The 18,690-nt window shown below is 57.7% G+C and overlaps 1 protein-coding gene across 1 annotated transcript in view; it reads left to right on the forward strand.

The window, feature by feature from the left end:
* The window catches only part of AGRN (agrin), a 130,130-nt gene extending 112,284 nt beyond the window's left edge, over nt 1–17,846 (forward strand). The window contains 17 exon segments of the mRNA XM_009889659.1: nt 8–215; nt 1,438–1,630; nt 2,301–2,516; nt 2,944–3,173; nt 3,640–3,774; nt 3,940–4,022; nt 4,561–4,751; nt 5,145–5,256; nt 6,385–6,396; nt 7,429–7,545; nt 7,922–8,111; nt 8,919–9,006; nt 10,150–10,173; nt 12,193–12,225; nt 13,871–14,095; nt 14,661–14,764; nt 17,311–17,846. Of these exon segments, the coding sequence (XP_009887961.1) occupies nt 8–215; nt 1,438–1,630; nt 2,301–2,516; nt 2,944–3,173; nt 3,640–3,774; nt 3,940–4,022; nt 4,561–4,751; nt 5,145–5,256; nt 6,385–6,396; nt 7,429–7,545; nt 7,922–8,111; nt 8,919–9,006; nt 10,150–10,173; nt 12,193–12,225; nt 13,871–14,095; nt 14,661–14,764; nt 17,311–17,468 (2,319 nt within the window). The 3' untranslated portion in view covers nt 17,469–17,846.
* The last annotated feature ends 844 nt before the right edge of the window (nt 17,847–18,690 follow it).

Here is an 18,690-nt window from a genome sequence, read left to right on the forward strand (position 1 = left end):
CACCAAGACGGCGGGAGCCGCCAGCACCAAGAGACCCACCTCCACCTTCCCTGCCACCACCCGCCGCAAGCCCACGCGCCAGCCCCCCGCCACCAAGAAACCCTCGCGGCCCTGCGACTCTCACCCCTGCCTGCACGGCGGCACTTGCGAGGACGACGGGAAGGAGTTCACCTGCAGCTGCCCGGCGGGCAAAGGAGGAGCCGTCTGCGAGAAACGTACGTGTCTGCGACCTGCCTCTGTCCGTACCGCGTTGACCGCGTGGCGATGGAGAGCCCGCGGGGGCACGTGCGGATGCAGCCCCATAACCAGCGCGGGCACCGCACCAGCACCGGGCAGGAGGCGCTGCAGGGGTCAATTTAACCACCTTTCTTCGCTCTGCGAAGAACAGGTTGTACGCGCACTGTGTATTGTAAGAGGCAAGCACGGCAAGGCTGTGAGGGGAAGAAGGTGCTAGGAGCAATTTCTTCCTGGCTCTGCTTCTGATCTACCCGTCCCCAAAGCACGGGGACTGCGAGCTTCTGCTTTTTTTTTATCTCGGCTCGCGGCGTTGTCGCTCGTAGCTCCTGCAGCTAGTGACTGCTAGGTAGAGTCTGACAGAGGGACAGGTACTGAAAGTCCTCTCAGACACCAGGAGACGTGTGCTGGTAATTCAGGCTGCATTCCCCGGCTCAGCAAAAAGCTGCGGACGGGCAGCGCGCTTAATCAGAGCCGCCGTTACTTACTGTCAGCTCCCGCTGGCGATTCGGTGTCACGCCGGGGGGGGCTCTGGGTGGTTGTGAGTGCTTATTCCTGAAAAGCTTCGTCCTTAAAGCTGTAAGCTGGAGCGCTCGAAGCTGCTACCGGTTGTGGGTGTCCAACCCTGTTATTTTTAATAGGGCTTGGCATTCCAGATCCCTTGGAAAATCTCAGCTGCAATAAATAAAAGCCCGGCGTGAGGAGTGTAAATCCCTCATGTGGGATTCTGGGAGGACAGATAAAAATTATCGAAGGAGCAAGGAAGCTGAGTTACGAGGAACCGTGTGTGCAGCCGAGCTCAGCTGAGGGCACAGGGGATGTGATAGCCGAGCACGGAAAGGACCCACAGCGCTGGTCCTTACCCGGGAGGAGCCGAGTGGGACACCACTGAAGCTAACTTCTGGGGGAGCAGTACCACAGGTCTCTAAAGCCTGGGAGCAATCTTTGGGGGCCATGCCATCAGGAGAGGAGTCGGTTTCTAACAGTACGAGCATCTGGGAGGCGGTGACGGGGGAAAATTGCACAGGAGCATGGCCCAGAGGAGAGAGTGAGCTGCTTTCTACCATTTCAAGAGCTCTCTTTGCTCGTACAGGCAGGAAAGTGTTCACAGGCTCATGTCAGGCCTTTATCTGCTCTCTGTCCTCCTGTTCCCTCCTCTGCTTCATCCCCTCTTCCTTTCTCTACCCTCCCCGGCTCTTGCAGCTATCAGGTACTTCATCCCCAGCTTTGGCGGCAAGTCCTACCTGGCCTTCAAGATGATGAAGGCGTACCACACCGTGCGCATCGCCATGGAGTTCAGGACTGTGGAGCTCAGCGGGCTGCTGCTCTACAACGGGCAGAACCGAGGCAAGGACTTCATTTCCCTGGCGCTGGTTGGCGGCTTCATGGAGCTCAGGTGGGTGCCCGGTCAGCCCTGTGTGGTGTGGAGGAAACGGAGCAGCTCCTCTTGCCAGAATGGTTCTTGCAGAACACCGGGAGGATGCTGGGAGGATGCTGGGCTCGAACTCGCAGGCTAAGAAAGAGTAGTGTCAAATGAAGAAGAGGAGGAGGAGGAGGACCATTTTTTCCAAAGTAATAGGAATACTAAAGGGATTCATTCCCTGTGGCACTTTTCAACAAAGTTAATTGATTTATTTCAGTTTGAATTTTGAAAAAGGTGTGGGAGGTTGAGTTTTGGGGGTTTTTTTGGGCAAGTGAGAGGTCTTTTTCTCGCACTGTTTTTGTACTGGAATAAAAAATGCAGGGGATAAAAGAAAGGGAGAAAGACCCCAGAAATCTGAGCCTGAAATGATTTTTCCAGTGCCAAAGGTGCAGATACGGAATGAGGTGAGGTAGAGGGCAGACCTCTGCAAAGTCCGGATGAGTTCTCAGGCAGTCGGTCCTGATGCTCAGCTTGGAAGGGGGATGGCTGTGTGCTGTGGGTACAGGCTGGTCCAAAGGTGGGGAGGGAGGACGGCTCCCGAGTGGCTCCCAGCTTCTCCCTGGGTCGTAGCAGCCCCTCTGCCATGGCAGAGTTGTCACCTTTCTGCAGGGTGGCACAGCGACCTCCCCTTCTTCTGCTCCAGGTTTAACACCGGCTCTGGCACGGGCATCATCACCAGCAAAGTCCGTGTTGAACCTGGCAAGTGGCACCAGTTAGTGGTGAACCGCAACCGCCGCAGCGGCATGCTGTCTGTCGACGGGGAGCCCCACGTCAGCGGGGAGAGCCCCACGGGCACCGATGGGCTCAACCTCGACACAGACCTCTTCATCGGGGGAGCGCCGGAGGACCAAATGGCTGCGTGAGTGAGGGCGCCGGACCGCTGCGCCGGGTGTCACAGCATCTGCTGCTGTAGGCAGAGCATCCGTGGTGGCCGCAGCCCTCTGCCTGCAAGCAGGCTCCAGGCTGGAGGGGCATTGGAGGGTGGTGGGCCCCTGGGGCAGGTTGCCCCGAGAAGCTGTGGCTGCCCCATCCCTGGAGGTGTTCAAGGCCAGGTTGGACGGGGCTTGGAGCAACCTGGGCTGGTGGGGGGTGTCCCTGCCCAGGGCAGGGGGGTTGGAACGAGATGATCTTTAAGGTCCCTTCCAACCTAAACCATTGTGCGTGTGTGTATGATTATGAAGAGGGACTTCTCTGGGCCTCTTAACACCCTCCTGAGGAGCACAGCCTGACCCAGATGCTTAGAGGGACTCAACCCATCGACCCACTGTGTCGTCTTGTCCCCTCAGGGTGGCAGAACGTACTGCGGCTACAACCGGCCTGAAGGGCTGCATCCGCCTCCTGGACGTGAACAACCAGATGTACGACCTGCGGGAGAAAGGCAGTGATGTGCTGTATGGCAGCGGGGTGGGCGAGTGCGGCAACGACCCCTGTCACCCCAACCCCTGCCACCATGGTGGCATCTGCCATGTCAAGGAGGCAGAGATGTTCCACTGCGAGTGTCTCTACACCTACACCGGTACGGGGAGGGGGCTGCAGACAGCGCGTTGCTGGGGGTCCTGGTCCCGCTGGTTGCCCTGAGGGATCCCAGAGCCTCTGGGGCTCACGCTGTGAGCGACGGTACGGGGAGGGACGTGGTGTGGAGTGCCGGCGGTGGTTTAGAGGGAGAAGCGTAGGATGAAGCCGCATCCAGTGAAGACCATAAATTTAGGATGTAGACCTATTCATACGCACATGAGACAAGAGCCGGCATCTGTTTTCACGCACAAAAAACCTTCCCCTTGCGTTTTAGGGGTAGCGCAAAGCGTAGTCCTTGCAAGGGTCCACCCCAGGGGGCTTCTTGGTCATGAGAACCCAACCTGAGACAGGAGAAAAAGGCTGACAGGGCCATCAGGAGACATCAGAAATGTTTATCTCTGGCCAAATCGTGCCTGGTGGCTGTTGGTTTGAGATGCTGATGTGACAGGCTGCCTCTTCTGCTGCAGGTCCAACGTGTGCCGACGAGAGGAATCCCTGTGACCCTACGCCCTGCCACGTCTCTGCCACCTGCCTGGTGCTGCCAGAGGGAGGTGCCTTGTGCGCCTGTCCCATGGGCCGGGAAGGAGACTTCTGCGAGCTAGGTGGGACGGGAGCCGGCAGAGGAGCGGGTCTGGGGAAGGGGGTGGAACTGAAGGTGCTGATTTCCCCAGCCTGGGTGGCCAGGAGGCCTCTCCTGCTGTGGCTCTGGGGCGCTGGCTGAAGCTGCTCTGCCTCCTCTTCCTCACCATTCCCTCGTTTGTGCCCAGTGACAGAGCAGGACCACACCATGCCCTTCCTCCCGGAGTTCAATGGCTTCTCCTACCTGGAGCTGAATGGGCTGCAGACCTTCGTTCCTGACCTGCAGTAAGTGCCCAGGAACGGGAGAGGGGCAGGGGAGCGCGTCCCCTGGGTGTCTGATTTGGGGAGGGAGCTCGGGCTCTCCTTAGAGGTCCTCCCTTTCGACAGGTTTTGGAGGTTTTGTCCAGAGGGACTGGCATCACCAGAATCCCCGTAGCCAGACTGAGCTGGCAACGCTCCCCAGGGGTTTGGCGTTGCAATGGGTTGGGTAAACAGGTACCACAGAGTGGCATCCTGACCATGGCAGATGTATCTCCTAGCTGGCAAGGGTGCCTGACAGGGGTGGCATCTCTGCCATACCCATCTATGTGCCTCATCCCTGGAGGTGTCCAAGGCCAGGTTGGATGGGGCTTGGAGTAACCTGGGCTGGTGGGAGGTGTCCCTGCCCAGGGCAGGAGGGTGGAACTGGATGATCTTCAAGGTCCCTTCCAACCCACACCATTCTGTGATTCTGTACCTGTAGTCCCAGTCAGGCAGAGGTCTTCCAAGGGCTTGGCACACGGGGATGGAGGAAGAGAGCACATGGGGAGGGTATCCATAATCCTTTTCTCCTCAGGGACAAAATGTCCATGGAAGTTGTGTTCCTGGCCAAGAACCCCAGCGGCATGATCTTCTACAATGGGCAGAAGACAGATGGCAAAGGGGACTTTGTCTCTCTGGCCTTACACGATGGCTACCTGGAGTACAGATATGACCTGGGCAAAGGGGCGGCCGTGCTCAGGTAGGGTTGGGGACCTGCTTGTCAGGGTGGTGGTGGCAACAGAGGCAAGAGAAGGGACAGTGGTGGCTTTCAGTGTCCAGTGGTGGCTTTGAGCTCCCCTCCCCAGCAAACCATGAAGAAGTGAGGATGAGCAGGCTTCATACTGGCCTCGGCTGTTTGCAGAAATGGCTCTTGGTTGCCTCTCCCTGTGTGGGGAAGGGCCTCCGGCTTGTGCCTCTTCCCCAGGGTAATGCCGGGCTGTCTGCGTGGCTGTGAGCTGGGGCAGCCCAAGCTGGTCAAGCTGCGGTGGCCTGGGCAGCCCAAACTGGTCAGGGGAGGTTTCCAGTGCTGTGTTTGCAGGTGGTGACAGCAGAGCTCTCCCCCATGTGTCTTCTCCTCCTTTCTCACCACCAGGAGCAAAGAGCCAGTTCCGCTCAACACCTGGATAAGTGTCCTGTTGGAGAGGAATGGGCGCAAAGGGGTAATGAGGATCAACAACGGCGAGAGGGTGATGGGAGAGTCACCGGTAAGTTGATGGACCAGGGAGAACTCTCTGGGCTTCCAGCTCTGCTCCTCTCACCTGTGAAATGTGCTGAGAAGTTCCCGCGCTCGTGGGCTTTTAATCCCTGTGGTGCACAAGCCACAGGGTGGAGGAGGAGTGGGCAAGACCTGGAGGGGGGGGAGGAAAGGATGCTACAGGGCAGAACTTACCTGCCCCTCTCAGCTGCTCGGCAGGCTGGCCCTGGTGCTGTAGGTCCTCAACGCAGCCCTCTTCCAGCTCTTCCTCCCTCCTCTTCCCCCACCATGCAGAGCTGCAGCCCCTTTGCCAGCCACACGCGTGCCCTGATTTTTGGGGGCTTGGATTCGGGGGGGTTTGAGCCCACACATGCGGGCCCCCCCCCCCCCCCTTTTGTTTCTTCTCCTCCGGGTCCTGTCTGGCTCATGGAGGGAAGTGGCTCAGGAAGTTGGGCTCATGGGGGGGTTTCACCCCGACCCTCGATGCCGGGCTCGAGAGCCCTCCCCAGTGCTGGCTGCGCTGTGAGCTCGGCCGGGAGGAGGTCACGGAGTAGTAGAAGCCCCATTTTGCTGTTGCTGCTGAATCCATTAGTGCCTTCTCTCCTCTGTTTCCAAGCTGGCAGCTTACCTCTCTGACTTCCCCCGTGTCCTGTCCCCCCTGCGCTTCTGTCTCCGCACAAACAGCGGTTCCCCGGGGTTTCGTGGCACGGCCACCGTCCTGCCTTCCATCCGCCTTCCCAGCGGGGAAGCTGATGATGCAGGAAAAGCCCCAAACTGCTGCTGAACTCATCCTTAAGTTCCGCATAGTGCCACAGCAAAGTTACGCAGCATTCCTGCCGAAGAAGGCATTTCTTCCTCCCCGCACTCTCATCTTTCCAAGCTTCTCTCCAAGCGAAGATTTCCCCTGGTTGGCAGCGGCCCCTCCTGCAGCTCCCCTTCCCTTTCCCCTTCCTTTTCCCCTTCCCCTTCCCTTTCCCCTTCCCCGGCTACCCCGGGCACTGCTTGCAGCGGTGCTCTTGCAGCCCTGCATGTTGTGATGTTACCCACTGATCTCCCTTTTCTCTCTCTTTCTCTCTCTCTCTCTCTCTCCCTATGATTTTCATTTGTATTTTTCCCTCCCCTGCTGTCTGGATCCCAGAAATCCCGTAAGGTAAAGATAAGTATGACCCACGGCACCTCCATCTCATCTGCCATCGGCACGTTGTTCTTTTTTTTTTTTTTTTTTGGTTTTCCATTCAGATCTCAGTGTTTCACCCACTCCCCTTCCCGTCTGACCGAGCGGCTTTAGGATCTCTGTAGATTAGAGACACGTGTTTCCTCTTCCGTCATTAATTTCCAGCCAGTTGTTACGTTTTGTTTCGGAAGCATTTCAATTAATCCGGTCATGTTTCTCGTGTTAACTCCACACAGCATTAGTTAGTGATTCATATAACCGCATCTTTGCCTCGCTGCTCTGCCTCTGGGTCCTTCCCGGGTGCACAGGAGGGGACGTCGCTCCTGCTGTGTGTGCCCGCTGCATCCTGTGGCTGAAGGCTCTTCTGGGACCGGTGCTGTGCAGTTGAGGGGGTCTTTCTCCTCCAAACTCACAGCCACACGAGAGGCAGGAGAACCTCCTCCGGCCATCTGCTGTAGGGGGACCTGTAGCAGCCGGCTGAACCCGAACTGAATCCTTCTGGTATGAGTTTGGGTTTAAACATGAGGCTGAAGCAGTATTTGCAGGGCAGGGAGGCTGCAGGGTGTGTGGGGCGGGCGGGCTGGGGCAGGGTGGCCGGCAGGAGCAGCGCAGGGAACAGAGGAGAAGGTGGAGACCTGGTCCCAAGCGGGATGCCAACCCCACCTCCTTCCTTGCCTGCCCCTGCCATGCTTTCCAAGGGGTTCTCCTGCTCCGGCCTCCGCAGGGACGGGCGCTGGTGCCCAGCCCTGCCCCAGGACGCAGCCTGTGCCTTGGGGGAAGGAGGCAGGGAGTAGGGGAGCACTGGGGACAGGCTGGTCTTGCTTTCCTTCCCACCAGCCCAGCTTCTGGTGGTGGAAGGGTGCCTGCTCCGCCTGCAGTGCTGCCCTTCTCACAGCCTCCTTTAGTCCCCACGGAGCTGGACCGAGTGCCCAGCTTGCAGCTCAGGGGTAGCCTGACATCTTCTCCATCTCATCTGCTCCATCTCATCTTCTCCCCTCTCCTCCCCAGGTGCCTCACACCTTCCTGAACCTGAAGGAGCCGTTTTATGTGGGGGGAGCCCCTGATTTCAGCAAGTTAGCTCGAGCAGCCGCCATCTCCACCAGCTTCGATGGAGCTGTGCAGAGGGTAAGGCCGTACTGGGCAGCCTGGGGCAGGTGTCCGGCCAGGACATGTGCCATCTCCACTGGCATCACTGGAGGAGAGCGAGGATGAGCCGGGGAGCGGGCTGCCCCAGCAGCACCCAGTTGAAAAGTGGCAGAAGCGGAGACAGGGGTGCGTCACTGGAACATGTGGGGCTGGATTCCCATCTCCCCCTTTCCCCCGAGGGTGCTGGCCTCTGTCCCCCCACCAGCCCCGCAGAGAGGTGGGGCGATGAAAGCGGTGAAGGTGGGACACGGTTTAGAAGTGGTTTTGTCAGGTTAGGTTAATGGTTGGACTTGATGATCTTAAAGGTCCCTTCCAACCTGAGCGATTCTATGACTCTTCTGCTTCCTCTTGCCAGATCTCCATCAAGGGGGTGCCTGTGCTGAAGGAGCAGAACATCCGCAGCGCCATTGAGATCTCCCCCTTCCGAGGCCATCCCTGTACCCGAAAACCCAATCCTTGCCAGAACGGAGGCACTTGCAGCCCCCGGCTAGAGAGCTACGAGTGTGCCTGCCAGCGGGGCTTCTCCGGGGCTCACTGTGAGAGAGGTGAGACCGCCAGGGTAGGGCTGGACACGCACCCTCGCCCACTAGCCCGGACGCGGCGATGAAACTGCTTCGATGACTAGTTGGTGGCAGCAGCACAGCGCACCGCTCGGGCTAAGCCTGAGGTCTTGTCCTTGTTGTGGCTGCTGGGATGGATCCAGGGGGGTGAAAAAAAGGCTGTGGCATTTGCGGGCTGGCAGCGTGGTGCCGCTGCGAAGTCGGGGCTGTGCCATCGCTCAGAAATGCGGGCGTTACACTGCATGTGGCAATGCTGCCCACGGGTACATCACCCAACCCTGTCACCTCCTCCGGTCAGGGCGCTCTCACCCTCTCCTGTATTGCTGTGCTCGTTTTGAAGCAGCCCGGGGTGGGGAAAGGTGGTTTGGTGCCGTAGCAGATTGACCTGGAGGGCCTGAGCTGTCTCCAGAGCAGGGGTTCTTTCGTGCTATCTCCTGAGCTTAGCACTTGGGCCGTCACCGAGTCCAGGTTCCTCCCCAGCTTCGGCCAGGAGGCCAACAAGGCTGCAGGTTTCATGACAGTTGGCTGCAAAACAAAGAGATGGGCCAAACACAAAGAGATGGGCCAAACACAAAGAGATGGGCCAAACTCACGGGCTCTAAAGCCACAGCAAAACCTTCCCAGGGGTTTGCTTAGAATGCCATGGCGCTGACGCGCTCCAAGGGATAGCAGGGTTGCGCGTGCCTTCGTCCTGTTCTGAATGCTCGGAGTAACGGGGGATTTGCCTAGTCTCCGAGGACGCGCAGGTCGTGCTACGTTGCCTGACAGCTCTTCTTTTTTTCCCACCTCCAGTGATCATCGAGAAGGCTGCTGGAGATGCAGAGGCCATTGCTTTTGATGGTAGGACATATATGGAGTACCACAATGCCGTGACAAAGAGGTAACTTTGGCTGCTGAGCTGAACCAAGGTCAAAACAAGGAGTTAGGGCTGTTAGCAGGAGGAAGAGCTAGGGTTGAAGAAGTCCAAGGGCAGTGCTCAAAGAGGGGCAAGCCAAACTGGGGCCATGAGCACTTGCTTCCAGCCCTTACCTCTAAGGCTGCCTTGTTGGCAGAGGGCTTTCCCCACAACGGCAGTGCCCGGCCAATTTCGGGTCTGGATGCTCTCCTTCTGCAGCGTGTGGGCCACCTTCTGGGATAGCACAGTCTGCTTTGGGAATGGGATGAAGCCGGCTGAGTGCACCCCATGGAGATGGTTAATGTGGTCGGTGCCTTTCTTTGCCCACGTGCTCCGGAATGGGTTGTGGGCTGGGTGAGCCGGACTGAGGGAAGAGTTAGCTCTGCCTGCGGTTTAGTTCACGCCTGTCTGCCAGCTCCTTCGTCTCCCTGGCTGGTTGTACAGCAAGGGTCGGTTCTGCCAGCAGGGACGGGCCATCACTGCTGCAGGACCTGGGTGGCCTTCTCCAGCATCTGCTCAACCCTCGCCCCATGGGCTGGGGGTACGTGTTCGGACCCTGTGGTCGCTGTGGCTGTACTGGTCCCTGGGGCTTCTCACAGCATCCCAGACTGGTGAGGGCTGGACAGGACCTCTGGAGCTCCCCCATCCCACCCCCCGCCAGAGCAGGGGCACCTCCAGCAGCGGCACAGGACGGCGTCCAGGCGGGTTTGGGATGGCTCCAGAGGGGGAGACTCCCCCACCTCTCTGGGCAGCCTGTGCCACTGCTCTGCCGCCCTCACAGCAGAGAAGGCCCACCTCAGGTTGAGATGGAACTTCTCTCTCAGGACAAGCAGACCCGGTACACAGCTGCTGCCTGAGGTCCTCTTCAGCCTCTGGGTTGGGTATTTCTCCTACGGGAGATTCTCAGTGCACTGCAGCCTGGCTCGGTACCCTCCCTCAGCTAATTCCCAGCTCTGCGGCACTGGGACAAGGTCTTGGCTAAGGCTTTGACCTTCTGCCTCTTACACCCTCAGGTTCCCCGCTGCCCGAACACCCTGCCTGGGGAGGGCGTCTGTGTTGCGCTGTCGTTTGTCAGTCTCTCTCTGTCTGTCCGTCTCTTCTCAATGTCCTTGTTTCTTTGTTTTCAAGCCACCTCACCAATGAGATCCCCGCGTAAGTACAGTCCTCCCCGCTGCCCAGCTCCTCCCTGCAGCCATCCGCCCTCCACCACCTCTCCCATTGCCACCCTGACCGCCAGCCCACCCGCAGGGGACCGCAGGGCAGGTGTGGGAGGAGGAACACGGGTGCTCTCCCAGGGCTCTTCCGCGGGCAGGCGTTCCCGTTTTAGGGTGAGGAGGACACAGGTACCAACCGGAGCACAGGAGGCAGCGGGAGCGATGCTGCCTGGCTCTGCTGCACTCAGACATTGTCCCAGCAGCGCGCTGCGACTCGGCCTTATTAGTTTAAGTGGATGAGCATAGAGGAAGAAAGTTCCCGTGAATTACCTCTTCCATCAGCAGCAAAGGCATTGGCGGTGGAAATAAGGGGGTGCTAATCCTGCCCTGATTTTTTTTTTTTCCAGCACGAATGGGGTGTTGCCGCCATAGCCAGGCTGGGTGCTAGGAGAACGTTCCCCAGTCAGGGGTGCGTGGTCTGGGCAACCCCTGGCAACATGCACTGGGGCCAGAGGGGCAGAAGAAGGGCCTGGGCAGGTGGATGGGGAGAAGGGCTTCTTCCTTAGAGTGGGCTTGACAGCTTTTGGTCTGCTGGCTGTCTGTCTTGCGAGTGGAAAAGAAGCCCTGGTTCGTGCAGCTGTATTCCCCACGGTGTCGGGGAGAGCTGGGGCGATACCTGCCTGTCACATCCCCATTTCACCTCATTTTCTGCAAGCTGGGGTCAGGCAGAGGCTCGGGAGGCTGAGTTGCGTGCATGCGTGCATGTCAACACCCCGGGGAGCCACAGAGCCCATCAGCTGCGTGTTCACAACAGTTCGGGAGGTGCTCTGGGTTGCTCTGGTGTTTTGGAAGGGGCTCTCTAGGAGCCAAGCATCCTCCTAAGCTAGACGGTGCCCTACAGCGACGAGAGGCACGTGGTGGCCTGCAGGACAACTCTGCCACGTGGCGGGGTGCCCGGCTGTCCCTCTGCACGGGCACGAGCCGCGTCCCTGCAGACGAGCCGAAAGCTGCCGCCTTTGCGTCCTGCCTCTCCCAGTGCTCGGCAAAAGGGGAGGTCACCATTCCCAGCCCCCTCTCCGCCTGCGCCAGCCCGTTTTGGCTGTGCGTGCCCCATCCTGCAAGGGAGCTTAGCGCATCTCCCCACATCCCTCTGCCGGGATTTGGCAGCGGCGCTCACTAGCCCCGCCAGGGCTGAAGGACCCGTGGGGCTGCCCATAAAAAGTCATTTTTTCTGCCTCCGGGCGGACACCGGGGTGTGCCGTGGGCAGGGCTGACACTCCAGTTGCATCTCTGGGCTCTGCTGGCCATGACATGCCCGTACGTTTGGGGTTGTTGGGTTTTTTTGGTTTTTTTTTTTTAATGTACATTTTTAGTGCTACATCTCGTTAGAGCTGGTCGTAACGCTGGTTGTAAGGCAGTGCCAGCGGGACAGCTGTAGTCCTGGGTTTCCCCTTCTCCATGCACGCCCCGCTGCCCCAAGTGCCCCAAGGCTGACTCAGAGGCCTTACGCCTGGATTCAGCTGTCTGCCTGGACGGGAACCCATCCTGCCAGCATCCCAAAAGCACAAGCCTGAGCTCTGCCTGCATGTAAAGAGTCCTCCTGCAGGGCCGTGGACCGAAAGCTCCCTTCTCCCGGCAATGCCGCCCTCTGTCCTGTCCTGGGATACGCATCCCAGCGGGGCAGCGACGGGCGATCAGCGGGAACGCTGAGAGTCCTGACCCAGGAGAGCGTTGCAGAGCCCCTGTACCGCTGGCACAGGGCTGTCTTCGCTCTTTGGCGTTATTAAGCCACAACTTGCAAACTTGCCTCACTGGCTTGAGGAACCTTCGGCCCCAAGGACGGTGGTTGAGGCTTTCCTGCTCGTGCTGGGCGGTTTTCCCAGCGGTGGCATCGCGTAGGGTGAAGAGCCGTCGCTGTTGAGCAGGGCTGTCCCCTGTCCGTGAGCGGGGTGGGAGGGAAGGGTCTCCTCCGCTGCCCTGCGCTTATCGCACGCTCCCCTTTCTTCCCGCATCTAAGTCCCGAAGCGCCGGACTATCCCGCGGAGCCCAGGTGAGTCCCTGCCAGGCTTTCAGCTCTTGTGTCTCGTGCTCTGCTCTTGCTGCCTCGGCATGTCTCTGTCTCCGTGCGTGTCCTGTGTGTCCGTACCCTCGGCTTTTTATTTATAAGGGATACAGCTCTGCAGATCGTAGAATCACAGAATGGTTTGGGTTGGAAGGGACCTTAAAGATCATCTCGTTCCAACCCCCCTGCCCTGGGCAGGGACACCTTCCAGTAGATAGATGATGAGAGTAAAGGCGAAGGAAGAAGCCCTATGCCTCCAGCAGCTCCTGTGGAGCTCCAGCTCTGGCCCCGGCTCCTGGGGACCTGGACAGCACATAGCGCCAAGCGAGGGGAGAAGCTGAGTTACCCTGACAGTACAGCGGGCGTCATGCAGAGCCCTCGTCCAGCCCTTTGGAGGCAGTGTCCCTTGGGAATAAAAAGCTGTCTGTGTTGCCCATGTTGTCCGGTCTATGTGTGCACATGTGTCAGCGGTGTGTCTCAGAGCATCCCAGGGAAGTGGACGGTGACTCCATACGGCACTCTCGCCTGTTGCCGAGAACCTTTTGTCAGGTCCAAAAGGGACTGAGCAAAGATGGGGATGGCGATGTGGTGGAAATCCTGTCCTTCCTTCATTCCTCCCTTGGGAAAAGACACCCCGTCTAGGAGAAAGAAGGCTTTCTGCCTCTGTGGACAGTCTCCATCCCCATCAAACTTGCAGGGTGCTGATCGCCTCCCCAGCCTCAGGTTCCCGTTGGCCTTTGGTCAAGCAGAGGCAGCGGTGTAGAACAAAAGTCCCTGAGGCTGACGGCTGTGTGGTGATGGCATGGGGAGCGGTGGTCCCCAAGCACCTCAGCCCTGCTTGCACCTCGAGCACCTGCCAGCAAGATGGTGAGATGGTGTCCACCCCAGCTTAGCTGCTGCCTGCAGCCCTCCCGATCCGGCTGACAGAGCCTTCTTTGTTCTGACCTCTCCCAAAATCAAAGGCAGCTCTGTGGGGAAAACCCTTCTGCTGGCCAGATCGGGGCCAGCCCGGTACTGTTCACCAGAGCTCTTCCTTCAGCGTATGGGGAGGAAAACCCGAGACCTGTGTGTCACAGCTTGCAGGCCTCGATGTATCTGAACCTTGTGCTCCATGGAGGGCAAAAGCAAGGGGCAGTAGCCCCAGGCTGTGTCTTTGGAGGTTCAAGCTGGATTTTGGGAAAACATTTCATCCCCAGGAGAACTGTGCAGCCCCGCCAGCAGGAAGATGGAGAAGCTCCATTCTTGGTGTTCCCAAGCTCAGCTGGGCAGAGCCACAGCTGCCCTCGTCTAGCGCTGCCACTGGTCCTGCTCTTGAGTGGGAACTGGGTTAGAGACCTCCAGAGGGCCATTCCTTTGATCCTGTGGTCTTGTTCAGAGCTTCCAATACGCTCCCCCCGCCATGCACTGGACCTTCTGGGCAGGCCTGGGCTATTGCAAAGGCTGAGACCCCTCAAGAGCAGCAGGGGGGGACTGAGACCCCGTGCATAGCCCGATGCCGAAGGTCAGTTGAAGGTTATCCTCAGCAGGTGAGCTAGTTGGCTGGGAATGGAGAAGGCCGCTCCGAGGAGCTGACGGGCTGCCTCTTGCTTTTGTAGCCATGTTTTTAACTCTGCTCTGTCCTCTCCCCGTGTAGCGAGAAGGCCTTGCAATCGAACCACTTTGAACTAAGCATCAAAACGGAGGCCACTCAGGGGCTGATCCTGTGGAGCGGGAAAGGGCTGGAGCGATCAGACTACATTGCCCTCGCCATAGTGGATGGCTTCGTGCAAATGACCTACGACCTCGGCTCCAAGCCCGTCGTCTTACGATCCACGGTCCCGGTCAACACCAACCAGTGGATTCATATCAAAGCGTACAGGTGCGAAGGAGGGGAGAAGGGCGCGGTGGTGGATTGCACTGGGATGGGCAAGCTGTGAAGTTGGGAGCCTGAGTCATGGCCGTGGCTCCATGCCCTGTGATCCCCAAGGGTCCCTCCTCTTCTTGGGTGATAATAATAGAGGAGAGGCATGTGGGCAGTGCCGCGTTGGAGGGGGTGCGTGTTGTGACACGCCTGGAAATGTCAAAGGGGCAGGCTCGAGGAGGTACGAAAGGTTCGTGCCTTTTATTTTAGCTGGCTGAGGGTTTGACATTCTGTTCGTGTTGAGCCCGGGCCGTCCCTTTTATTTTTATTGGCGGTGGGAGTGGTGAGCGGATCACGCGCCCGGCATGCCGGGGATTGCTGCTGATGGGTCTGGAGGGCGCGGGAGGAACCCATGGCCGCTGGCAGGGCGGCGGGATGCCCTCTGCTCCCGGCACCTCTCCAGGTGGAGAAGGGCTGATGGTGCTCAAGGTCGGGGTTTAGCGTAAAGCAGAGGGCAGCTCTGGGTTTTCCCTTTAACGTTGTTAATCATCATCTGTTTCTTCTTCCCTCCCTGCGGGAGCAGGGTACAGAGAGAAGGTTCCCTTCAAGTCGGCAACGAAGCCCCCATTGCCGGCTCTTCTCCGCTTGGTGCAACACAGCTCGATACAGATGGGGCCCTGTGGTTGGGTAAGTTGGTGTGGAAAGGGTGAACCTCCTCTGTGCCCCTTGCTGAGAGGCTCAGAGCTGGAGCTGGGACATCGATGCTCTCTCACTTGTTTCACTGGGACACCTTTGCCTCCCAGGTGGCTTTGACAAGTTTGACGTAAAAAGTCATCATAGAATCACAGAATGGTTTAGGTTGGAAGAGACCTTGAAGATCATCCAGTCCCCCCCCCCTGCCCTGGGCAGGGACACCTCCCCCCAGCCCAGGTTGCTCCAAGCCCCGTCCAACCTGGCCTTGAACACCTCCAGGGATGGGGCAGCCACAGCTTCTCGGGGCAACCTGCCCCAGGGGATCACCACCCGCACAGCAAAGAATTTCTTCCTAATACCTAATCTAAATCCCCCCTCTTTCAGTTTAAAACCGTTACCCCTCATCCTATCACACGTTGCCAGCTCATGTTGAACTTCTCATCAACCAACACCCCCAAGTCCTTCTCCTCAGAGCTGCTCTCAATCCATTCCCCGCCCAGCCTGGATTTGTGCTGGGGATTGCCCCGACCCACATGCAGGACCTTGCACTTGGTCTTGTTGACCTTCATGAGGTTTGCACGGCCCCACCTCTCCAGCCTGTCCAGGTCCCTCTGGATGGCTTTACCAAATGCCAGTCCTTTCCATGTCACCATGTCCCTTGAAGAGACCCATTAGCTGACCTGCGGCTCTGGGTCCCCTGCTGCCGATGGCATGGAGCACCCTCTCCATCTTCAAACTGGGAGTGCTCCCACCTGCTGAATTCCCTCATGTGTAGGAGTCTCCATTAGTTCACGAGCCTCCCAAAGCCTCGCTTGGGTAACTCTGGTACCCAAAGGTGGAATGGCTGAACTGAGAGAAGGGTACTTCTCTCTGGAAATACGTAAATACCCAGATTTTAAATGTTGCTCTATTTGCATAACAGAAAAAGCAGACACGCCAGAACGTGTCCGTGTGTGCAGCAGAGTCAGTTCCGTTTGTGTTGACAGAAGTATTTTGATCCTGCGAACGGAGTTTGGCCCATTGCATCTATCTCACGCTGCCTGTGGCAGATCTGTCAGCACAGACAGAGGCTAGATTTGTCCTCTGACAGCTCGAGTTGGCAAAAAGTCCACCCACGAGCATAGGATAATTGTGTTTAAATACCACCAGGCTTCTCCTCAGGCAGGTGCTGTAGCACTCCTTGCGTTCAGGATTGCAAGGAGATACAAGGGCCACAGAAATCAATGGCCAGAAATGTTCATCTGGGGATTTTGATCATCTGTAATGAAGAAACAGTGCATTAGGTTCTCTTCACACTTTTCAGAAGCATCTGTTCTTCCCAGTCTAAGCCTGTAGTGTCAGGTCTAACCTGACTTACAAAAAGTTCACATTCCAAAACGCAGCCTTACCTCTGAAAAGACGGTGCCCCAGACACCATTTCTCATTTTGAAATCAGCCTAGAAGTTATCAGGAAAGCAGAATTTTCCCATGAGAAATTTTTGCTTGGATTCCCCACTGCCTCTTCCAAAGGTTTTGTTCGCTATCAACCTTTCATAATTTCGGGGCCTGGAATGAGCCACAGTTGACACTTCAGTAACTGAAATAAAATTTAGTTTGAATTTGCGACCATCCTCCTGAGAAATTAAGTATTTCAAGTTGATGAGGACTGGACTCAGGATGCCCATAAGCCAGCAATGTCCCTGGTGGCCAAGAAGGCCAATGGCATCCTGGAGCATTCTGGAGGGCATCAAGCAGAGTGTGGCCAGCAGGTGGAGGGAGGTCATCCTCCCCCTCTGCTCTGCCCTGGGGAGGCCCCACCTGGAGCACTGTGTCCAGTTCGGGGCTCCCCGGGTCAAGAGGGACAGGGAACTGCTGGAGAGGGTCCAGCAAAGGGCTACGGAGACGATGAAGGGACTGGAGCATCTTTCTGATGAGGAAAGGCTGAGGGACTTGGGGCTGTTCAGTCTGGAGAAAAGACAACTGAGGGGGGATCTTATCAATGCTGATAAATCCTTCAAGGGAGGTGCCAGGGGGATGGGAACAGTCTGTTTCCAGTGGTGCCCAGTGATGGGACAAGAGGGAACGGGCACAAACTTGTCCATAGGAAGTTCCACCTCAACCTGAGGAGGGCCTTCTCTGCTGTGAGGGCGGCAGAGCAGTGGCACAGGCTGCCCAGAGAGGTGGGGGAGTCTCCCCCTCTGGAGCCATCCCAAACCCGCCTGGACGCCGTCCTGTGCCACTGCTGGAGGTGCCCCTGCTCTGGCGGGGGGTGGCACTGGGGGAGCTCCAGAGGGCCCTTCCAGCCCCCACCAGTCTGGGATGCCGTGAAGTTTGGTAGTTTTAGAATGCAAGTTATTGTTTTAAGTGCCTTCAGTGTATCCTTTGGTTGGAACTGGCATTTCTCTCACTTCAATGAAAGTAAATCCTGGCCGGGTGAGAAGTTTTTCCCCGCTGTCAAGGTGGACGTCTGTGTGTGTGAGTGTGCGGCGCTGCCAGAGGTTGGCCCGCGCGCCAGCGTGTCCTTTGTCCTCCCACCCGACCTCCTGCGCTGTCTCTTGCAGGGGGGCTGGAGAAGCTGAGCGTGGCTCACAAGCTGCCCAAAGCCTACAGCACCGGCTTCGTCGGCTGCATAAGGGACGTGATTGTCGACCGCCAAGAACTGCACCTGGTGGAGGACGCTTTAAACAACCCCACGATATTACACTGCTCAGCCAAATAGACCCCCAGGGACCCTTCCTTCTCCTTCCCTCCCTCCTGCCTATTGCTGTAATTATTTTCTATTTTTGTAAACTTATTGCTTTTTATATTTTGGGGGGAGGGGGGAAAGGGAGGGGAGGAAACACCTTTTCTTTTGGGTTATTCGTTCGGTTGCAGTCTATCCAGGTCAGTCAGACTCTAATCAAACAGCAGCGACGAAGAACAAACCTTGAACCAAGTCTCCAAGAAGTGACAGAAGAACTTCCCCATCGCACCTGCATTTGTAAATCTTATTCATACTTGAAGCTTCTTTTTTTCGGGTTCTTTTTCCCCCTCCTTACTTGTGTTCTCGGGTTGTTGTTCACGCCTGGGGGGGGCCGGGGGGGGGAAGGATGCTGGTGCTGGCGAGACGTTTGGCCTTCGTGGATTCGCCGCCTTCCCACCTCGGGCCTGGCCCCGAAGCCCTTCGTGCCGTGTTGGCTGAGCGGGGCAGTGGCCGTCAGAGAAGCGGGATTCGCCACCCTGCTTTGGGGCCTTCTCCTGGCCCTGTGGTTCACCCTTATCTCCCTCCTCTCCCCCTTCCTCTCACTATAATTTATGTGTGTAAGGATCTCAAGTGCTTTTCTCCTTTATGCTCTGTTAAAATCAGGGATGCCATGCACTGGAAGAGAGACCAAGGTCTGCTCTGAGCAGGCAGAAAAGCATTGCTCTTTGGTTGTCTTATGACTCTTTGCTGGACTGAGAGGTGCTGTGGGGGAAATGTTGATTTCTCTGGTGGCTCTCCTCCTCCTCCTCCTCTTGGACATGTGCAGAAGCAGCTGTGAAACCTCATTTCCACGCTTTGTGTTTATCCAGACGTGTCCTAACCACCCGCTTGCCCTGGCTGCTCTTCCCGAGAGCCGCTGTGCACCACGCGTTGCCCTCCCGCACGCCGGGGAGAACTTGCAGCACGTCTTCAAGAGCTGGAAGCGCTCTCCCTCTTCCAGCGCTGCCCAACGGGCTGCGAGGGCACAGGGACCGGGTCCCTTTTCACTTGCAAACAAATCCGTAGGATGTGTCCTTCCACGACCCACGTCCGTTTTCCAGCCTCCGGGTGTGCCTTGCCCTCTGTCTACCATGAGGATGCTTGCAGCTGGCCAACGTGTGAATCTCTAGAGCTGGCAGTAGAACCTCTCCCGTGAAGAATAATTGGAGTTTTACTTTTGCTTTCAAGTTTTTTTGCAATGCCCAGTGCAATGCAGGGT

This window comes from Charadrius vociferus, unplaced genomic scaffold (assembly GCF_000708025.1).
Source record: "Charadrius vociferus isolate BGI_N301 unplaced genomic scaffold, ASM70802v2 scaffold477, whole genome shotgun sequence".
Taxonomy (NCBI): Eukaryota; Metazoa; Chordata; class Aves; order Charadriiformes; family Charadriidae; genus Charadrius; species Charadrius vociferus.